At 33.8% G+C, this 8,838-nt stretch overlaps 2 protein-coding genes across 2 annotated transcripts; both read right to left on the reverse strand.

Annotated features, from left to right (window-relative positions):
* Window positions 1–42: 42 nt before the first annotated feature.
* Window positions 43–1,752, reverse strand: LOC135107252 (uncharacterized). The gene has a single exon (XM_064016915.1). It carries the CDS (start codon window positions 1,750–1,752, stop codon window positions 43–45), a length of 1,710 nt encoding a protein of 569 aa, XP_063872985.1.
* Window positions 1,753–1,776: 24 nt separating this feature from the next.
* On the reverse strand, window positions 1,777–3,747 carry LOC135107259 (uncharacterized). The gene is made up of 2 exons (XM_064016922.1): window positions 3,499–3,747; window positions 1,777–3,354 (listed from the first exon to the last, which is right to left on the reverse strand). Exons 1-2 carry the CDS (start codon window positions 3,745–3,747, stop codon window positions 1,777–1,779), a joined length of 1,827 nt encoding a protein of 608 aa, XP_063872992.1.
* Between the last annotated feature and the right edge of the window lie 5,091 nt (window positions 3,748–8,838).

Genomic DNA, 8,838 nt, shown 5'->3' on the forward strand with positions numbered 1-8,838 from the left:
AAGTCTGAAAACTTAAGACGGCCTTTGATTCTTAACAGTCCCTTATCGTCTATGAATGGGTCCAATTTGCTTAACTTGAGGAATAGGTTTATTATTCATAAGGGTCTTTATTTCATCAGAGAATTCTTCTCGTTGGATGAGATAAATCATCTTCAATTTAGCCAAATCAATCTCTTCAGTAGTGATGGAGCCTTTCAACTTATTCTTCACATTTCTACAGTTGTTAATAAACCTTAAAACATAAGCTGTAACCCTTAGAGTCTTACTCAGATCACTGTACTTGTTTAAGTCTATGAAAGGAGATTCTGGTTCTCCTTGAACACTGAGACAGACAGTACTTTTGGTGCTCGTTTCCTTCGTATCACTGACTAAGGTACTACCTTCCTTATGATGACAAGGGGTGTTTGTTAGCATACTAAACCCAAACATGTCATGTATCCATGACAGGGCAATAGTGGAATCTGTCCAACACACAACTTGAGTGTTACTATCTAACTTAAGGGAAGTCTTAACAAAGTCCACCAGTCTTGAACACAAAAGAGCTCCCATTATCTCTAATCTTGGCAAGGTAACAGTCTTTATGGGAACGACTCTTGACTTGGAAGCTACTAACGATACCTTAGATGAATTGTCCTCTAAGGTTACCCGCAAGTATACACATGCTCCATAGCCCTTCTCTGATGCATCACCAAACCCATGTAGCTCTACATTGCGTAGCTCCCCCCAAGATAGCTCTGGAAAATAGCATTTGTTTACATGAAATGATTTGAGGCATTGACTACTAAGAAGCCATTTCTGAAACTTTGACTTCAAATCTGAAGGCATCTCTTCATCCCAACTTACATTTAGTTTCCAGAGTTCTTGAAAGAGAATTTTGCCGTACATGACAAAGGGGCTAATTAATCCTAAAGGGTCAAAGATTTTGGCAATAACACTAAGTATGCTCCGCTTTGTAGAGGCTATTTCAACACTGGTGTCTGGGTTAATGGCAACAAAAGAGAATGTATCCTGTGAATTACACCACTTCAGCCCTAACACAGTATTAGGTTCATCTCCACTTACAAGGTACTGGTCATGGGACTTGGATGTAATCAAGAGACCATTTGACACAAGCTTTGTAAGATCCATACTAGCATCAGCTAAATTACTACGTGCTTTACAGAATTTTTCAGATGCCTCTACAACTGAATCTGCACCACTTAACCAATTATCTGTGTACATGTTAGACGTCAGTTCTTGTATTACACTTGTTTCTGGATACTTGTCCAAATGATGTTTGATAGTAGCATTTAACAGAAAGGGACTAGCTGTGTTACCAAAGGGTACACGTGTGAATTGCATGTGCCGCACCGTACCATCCTCTCTTGGTAACAAAAATCTATGAACATCTTTGTCATTCTTTTGAACACTTACTTGCAAAAATGCTTTAGTTATTTCTGCTGTTATGGCAAAGGGCCAACGACGGAAGCGGATGAGTACCTCAACCAAGTCCGGGTTGAGCGATGGGCCAGACAGCAAACAGTCATTCAATGACACACCATTGTAACCAGTGGCAGAGGCATCAAAAACTGGTCTTACTTTAGTACTTGTACTGCTCAACTTCACTACTGGACGGTGTGGCATGTAGTACACGGGACTCACACCTGATACTTCTTCACTTGGTACTTCTTCTATTATGAGATCAGACTCATAACTATCAAACACCTTTTGATACTCTTTCTTTAGATCTTTGTCCTTATCCAACTTAACCATTAACTTACTTAACCTCTTTCTGACTTAACCTTCATTGTTCATAAGCCTATCTTTAGCAAATTCATCTTTCCATGGTAGAGTGACCTCATATCGGCCATCCACAAACTGCACTGTACTCTCAAATTCTCTGTGTACTCTGGCATCACTGTAACTTTCTACAACTTCCTTAGGCTTAATCCCTACAGTTTCCAGATCCCAAAATCTTCTTAAATCAACATCTGAAACACTGGAAATACATAACAGTTGTGGAGCAGAGTACTCAGAGGGTGTGGGAGCACACTCAGATATCTTACCAGATAGTACATACCCAAAGACAGACTTCATGGCTACAACACTATTCAGTTGAATGGCATCTGTAGGTGAAATCAATGTCCAATAGAAGTCTAATCCAATCAAGATATCAACTTCAAGAGGAGAGTCCTGCTGATAATCATCTGCTAATGCAACATGAGAAAATGAATTAAGCACTGCATTGGGTACAACAGGTCTCACTAAAGGCTGACATATTTTAGGTATTTCAGCTGCAATAATGGGTACAACTTTTCTTTCAGAATTCCATAACTTTAAACTATAAACATTTCTATGTTCATTCTTTCCAGCACTGTGACCTCCAAAACTAGAGTACAGTATAGGTGTACTAGTGACCCATTGTGGCTTACACTTTTTCACAAAACTACTGCTGACATAGGTTCTATCTGCACCATTATCAAACATAACCTTAGCTACTACAACATTACCATCTCCTGTGCTTACTTGGACCTTTGCGGTCTGTAAAATAGTGCAGTTACTACCCTGTCCAGACAGAAGTACTACATTCTCAGGTTTGGCACTAGTGTCACTACTTTTACTTTCTTTATATTCTTCCTTTTTTAAACTTGGTTCTAACTTTACGACACACATAAGTACATTGTGAGTACCATTACATTTTGTACACTTTATGTGGGACTTACATTCTCTTGACATATGTCCACTGTTTAAGCACTTGAAACAGAGACCCAAACCTTTTATCTTCTCATCTCGCTCCTTACCATCTAACTTTAACACAGCAAAACAATTCTCCGACTTATGCCTTTTACTACAAAAAGAGCAGAGAGAGCTTTCTTGTTTTGAAGAAGCATGGAGGGCTGCAGCTGAGTATACCTTTTCCTTAGAACCTTTACTTTCTTTCCTTTCGTCACTAATGCTTTTCTTACCCTTAAAGGCTTCAGATCTTTCCAATCTTGATATTTCTTTGTGAAGGAATTGTAACAGCCACTCCAAATCACTTTCGTGTCCATCCCCATCCCTGGCCCATTCTAGCCTCAGTTCATTGGGTAGACGAGACAGGATAATAGGGGTGAGAAACACTTCACACTGCTTCCCACTGACACCTAAAGCTTCTAAACTACGAATGTGTGTTAGGATTTCATCGCGCAACTTCCATAGTTGAGCAACACTCTTTGTTCCATTTTGATTAAGGTTGACATGACCACAAAGCAAGGCCTGGACGTGTGCAAAAATAATTCTTTCTGGCTTCCCATAGCGGTCTTTCAGTAAGTCACAGGCAACTTGATAATTCTCACTGGTATGTGCCAACCCCTTGACCACACTCTTGGCATCCCCCTCCAGTAAAGACAACAAATATGTAAACTTTCTAATTACTGGAAGGTTAGTAGCATTAATGTGGGAGTTGAACTGGTCCCAAAAGGACTGTCATTGTGTGATTTCACCGCTGAACTTTGGCAGCTCCAATTTAGGTAACTTCACATTCACAGCTTCTGAGTCTTGAGATCCACTTACACTACTTGGAACTGGAGACCCACCTGGTGCTGCTGCTGCTAACTTTCTTATCTTGTCCTCAGCTAGAAGTCTAGGTTTCATACTTTCTTGTCTGAAGGCGTGAGCTTCATCTAATTCTTGGTCCAGTTCTTCAGCTTCGACTTCACCTTCTAGTTCTTCTTGTACTTCATCTAACTTGGTTAGTCTTTTGTCAAACTCTTGAATGGCGTACTCCATTTCACTAAGGGTGGGAGTGGGCTGAGCTAGCACCTCTGAGAGAGCTTGTGAGGTTCTTCGTCACCCAGCCCCTACACGCCGTTCTCTTCTTCTTAAGCTTCTCCATTTCGTTGTCACTGCACAAACTTGTCTAAATCTTGAACTTAGGTATTTGCTTTCCTGGGTCTGGGCACCAAAATGAAGAATGTCTATTTCTCCATCGTGCAGAACTCGGAAATAGGAGAAGATTCTAGGGCTAAGTGAGACGCCATCATGTTTGTCAACAGCTCTAATTCTTCATTTCTCAGTACATTCTTACAAAACTACAAAAACTATCACACAATGAGTTTTGACTTATAAACTTATACTTAGTAAATGTAATACTTATGAACATAAATTACTAAAGTTCTTTTCCTTGGCTAAAGCCCCTTATTTAGGACTAGAAACACAACAGCAAGAAATACTAGCACATTATAGGAACGTGACTATGTGACAGTAAACGAAAACGAGAGCTTGGCCGTCCATTTTGAGGGAGACTTAAGAAACTAGAACAACACTCATAAAATTAAGACTATTGAGGTTATTTCAGATTTAACAGGGACCAAAACACTAAAACACATGAACAACACTCTATATAGAGAAACATAACGATATTACGAAACACGTGTATTATGAGTGATTAACACCAAGTTATGGAATAAAACGTCAAAACGCCTACAAAGCACCCTATAAAATGAATTAGAACAAAAATGCTAAAAAAGTGTAATATGAGTGTTTTTTGGCTTGTTAGGTAGCAAGAAGATAAAGTGCATGCAAAGAAAAGAAAACATTACCAAAAACGTGTCTTTTGAGTACTTTACAGATTCTTTCCTACTAAAACACTTAAAAGCATGGAAAATACGTTATATTAGAAAACAAAAACAAATTAATGAAAACTGTGTGTTTTGAGTACAAATGATTTGAGTACAAATGTTTCGTACAAATGCTAAAACGCATAAAATATAGCCTTTCTGAACAAACAGAAAAAAAATGTTTTTGTTAATATATATATATATATATATATATATATATATATATATATATATATATATATATATATATATATATATATATATATATATATATATATATATATATATATATATATATATATATATATATATATATATATATATATATATATATATATATATATATATATATATATATATATATATATATATATATATATATATATTAACAAAAACATGAGTTTTGAGAGTTTTTCAGCTTGTTAGGTATCAAAACGCGAAAATGTATGCAAAGTACAGAAATGCGTAATATGAATGTTTTTAAGCGTTTTAGGTACCAAAACACTAAAATACTTAAAGAACAACATTACCAAAAATGTGTATTATAAGTGATTACAACCATGTTAAGGACCAAAACGCCAAAATGCATACAAAAACACCCTATAAGAAGAATCCGAACTGTAATGCTAAAGACGTGTAATATAATGTAATTTTGGGCTTGTAACAAGACGTTAAAGTGCATGCAAAGCATTCTTTATGGTAAAAGCAAACAACATTATCAAAAACGTGTATTTCGAGTGATTTTTTTTTCCACCTTCTTACGTACCAAACCGAAAAAAAAAAAAAAATGCAAAATACACTACATTGGAAAACATGAGTTTTGAGAGTTTTTCAGCTTGTTAGGTATCAAAACGCGAAAATGTATGCAAAGTACAGAAACGTGTATTATGAATGTTTTAAGCGTTTTAGGTACCAAAACACTAAAATACTTAAAGAACAACATTACCAAAAATGTGTATTATAAGTGATTACAACAATGTTAAGGACCAAAACGCATACAAAAACACTCTATAAGAAGAATCCGAACTGTAATGCTAAAAACGTGTAATATAATGTAATTTTGGGCTTGTAACAAGACGTTAAAGTGCATGTAAAGCATTCTTTATGGTAAAAGCAAACAACATTATCAAAAACGTGTATTTCGAGTGATTTTTTTTTTTCCAGCTTCTTACGTACCAAATCGAAAAAAAAAAAAAAACATGAAAAATACACTACATTAGAAAACAATACTATGAAAGTATTCTCTTTTTGTGTTTTTAAACTTCTTTCCAAGAATAACCCGTACAAAACATCCTTTCTTGAGAAACAGAATAACATTCAAAATGCGTTTTTGTGTGGTTTTCAGCATGTTAGGTATCAAAACTCCAAAATGCATGCATAGCACCCTGTATGGTATATATATATATATATATATATATATATATATATATATATATATATATATATATATATATATATATATATATATATATATATATATATATATATATATATATATATATATAACTTTATCGAAAACGTGTCATTTAATTGTTTTTTTTACTTTTTACGTAAAAAACGCTAAAACGCCTACAAAACACTCTTTCTGGAGAAACAGAACAACACTATAGAAAACGTGTATTTTGAGAGTTTGTTATTTCCAAAACGCTTCAAATGCAGGCAAAGTACTTGTTATGATTAACGAAACGATACTAATAAAAAAAAAGTGTATTATGAGTTTTTTTCACCTTCTTAGGTACCGAAACACTAAAACATATGAATATAACATTTTGTGGATAAACAAAACAATATTGTGGATAAAAAAAAATATAAAAAAACGTATATCATGACTGATTACTACTATGTTAAGGACCAAAAGGGAAAAATTCATAGAAAGCACTCTATGATAAGAATAAAAAAAAAAAAAATGCAAAAAACTTGTAATACGAGTGTTTTCAGTTTGTTAGATACCAAAACGCTAAAGTGCATTGAAAGCACCCTGTATGAGAAAAGAAAACAACATTATAAAAACGTGAATTTTGAGTGTTTTTTTTTTTTTTAGCTTCTTACCACAACGCTAAAGGGCATGGAAAACATGTTATATTGGAAAACAAATCAAGTTCATCAAAATCGTGTCTTTTGAGAGTTTTGAGCTACTTTCGTACAAAAATGCAAAAACGAATACAGAAGTATCTTTCTAGAAAAAAAAATAGATCAACATTATCAAAAACGTGTTTTGAGTATTTTTCGAAGTTGTTAAGAATCAAAACGCCAATATGCATATAGCACCCTATATGATGTAACGACACAATATTACAGGAAATGTGTCGTTTGGCATTTGGCAAGAATACGTAAAAAAAATATGGAAAACACGAGAAATGGTAAAAACAAAGTAACAATATGAAAAACGTGTCTTTTGAGTGTTATGAGCTTGTTAGTTATCAAAATTGCAAAAAAAATGCATGCAAAGAACCCAATATGCAAAAATAAAACAAAATATTGACAGAAAGGTATTTTATGAGTGATTTTCAGTTTCTTCTGTACCAAAACAGTAAAACACATGAATAGCACTCTATGTGGAGAAACAGAACTACATTACCAAAATCATTAATTATGAGCGATTATTATGGGCGATTCTGGTTACTTATGAAAACGAAGAAACAGAACCATATTACCAAAATCATTAATTAAGACCGATTATTATGAAAACGCTAAAATACATTCAGATCACCCAATAAAAAGAGTGAGAACAACTGCTAAGAACGTATAATATGAGTGTTTTGAGCTTCTTAGGTAACAAAACGTAATGATGTATTTAAACCACCGTTCATTGGAAAGTAAAACATTACCAAAAACTTGTATTTTGAATGATTTTTCTGCTTCTTACGAGGAAAAAAGCTAAAAGACCATATTAATCACTCTATATTAGAGAACAAAACTATTTTATCAAAATCGTTCTTCCTTCGTACAAAAACGCTAAAAAGTATATTAAATACCCTTTTTGGAGTAACAGATGAACATTACGAAAAACGTGTGTCTTGAGTATTTTTGAGGTTCTTAGTTATCAAAACGCCAATATGCATATAAAGCACCGTATATACTACACAATATTACAAGAAACGTGTCTTTGAGTGTTTATAAGAAGAGTGAGTTGAGTGTTTATTGAGTGTTTATAAGAAATATAATTACCACTCTATATGGAGAAACACAACGATATTACGAAAAAAAAAAAAAGTATATCATGATTCGGACCAAAATGCCAAAATGGATACAAAGCACGCTTTTCCATATAGCATTCTTCATTTAGAATAATAATAACAGCATTAAAAAAAAGAAAAAACGTTTACTATGAGTGTTTTTGGGCTTCTCAGGTACCAAAATACGAAAATGCGAAAGCAGCCTACATGGGAAAAGAAAAGAAAATTTACAAAAACGTGTCTTCTGGCTACGTTTCGGCTTCTTACATACCAAAATGCTAAAAAGCGTGGAAAAGAAGATATTTTCATCAAAATTTTCTTTGTGAATTTTAACTTTTTATGTACAAAAACTATAAAACGCTTACTAAACACTCTTTCTGGTGAAACATACCATTATTACCAAAAACGTATGTTTTGAGTGTTTTTTTGTTAAGTACCAAAACGTGTCTTGTTAAGTACGAAAACGTTAAAATATATGCAAAGTACCCTATATAAGGTAACGAGACGAGGTTATCAGAAACGTGTCATTTGGGTGTTTATGAACGTACTAGGCAGAAAACGCTGAAAAAAAAAAAAAAGACTTATTGGACAACAAATTAACATTATCGAAAATATGCATTTTGGGTGTGTTTCTGCTTCTTAGATACCAAAACGGTAAAAATGCATGCAAAATACCCAATATGGGAAACGAAAAAAAAAAAATAGAAACGTGTATTATTAACGTTTTTTTTTCAGCTTCTTAGATACCAAAACGCTAAACACATGAATAGCACTCTCTCTGGAGAAACAGAACATTACCAAAAGCGCGTATTATGTGAGAATACCAAAATGTTAGGGGAAAAAATGGCATATTTTATATAAAACATCATAAAAGAAGAATCAGATAAACAATGCTGAAAAAAAATAAATAAATAAAATGCTTGCAAAGTACCTATTATGGGAAACGAAACGATATTAACAGAAACGTGTAATATATATATATATTTTTTTTACCTTCGTAGCTACCAAAACGCTAAAACACATAAATCCACCTTACATGAATAAACAGATTACCTAAAACGTGTATTATGAACGGTTACCACCAT

The sequence above is a fragment of the Scylla paramamosain genome, chromosome 2 (genome assembly GCF_035594125.1).
Source record: "Scylla paramamosain isolate STU-SP2022 chromosome 2, ASM3559412v1, whole genome shotgun sequence".
Taxonomy (NCBI): domain Eukaryota; kingdom Metazoa; phylum Arthropoda; class Malacostraca; order Decapoda; family Portunidae; genus Scylla; species Scylla paramamosain.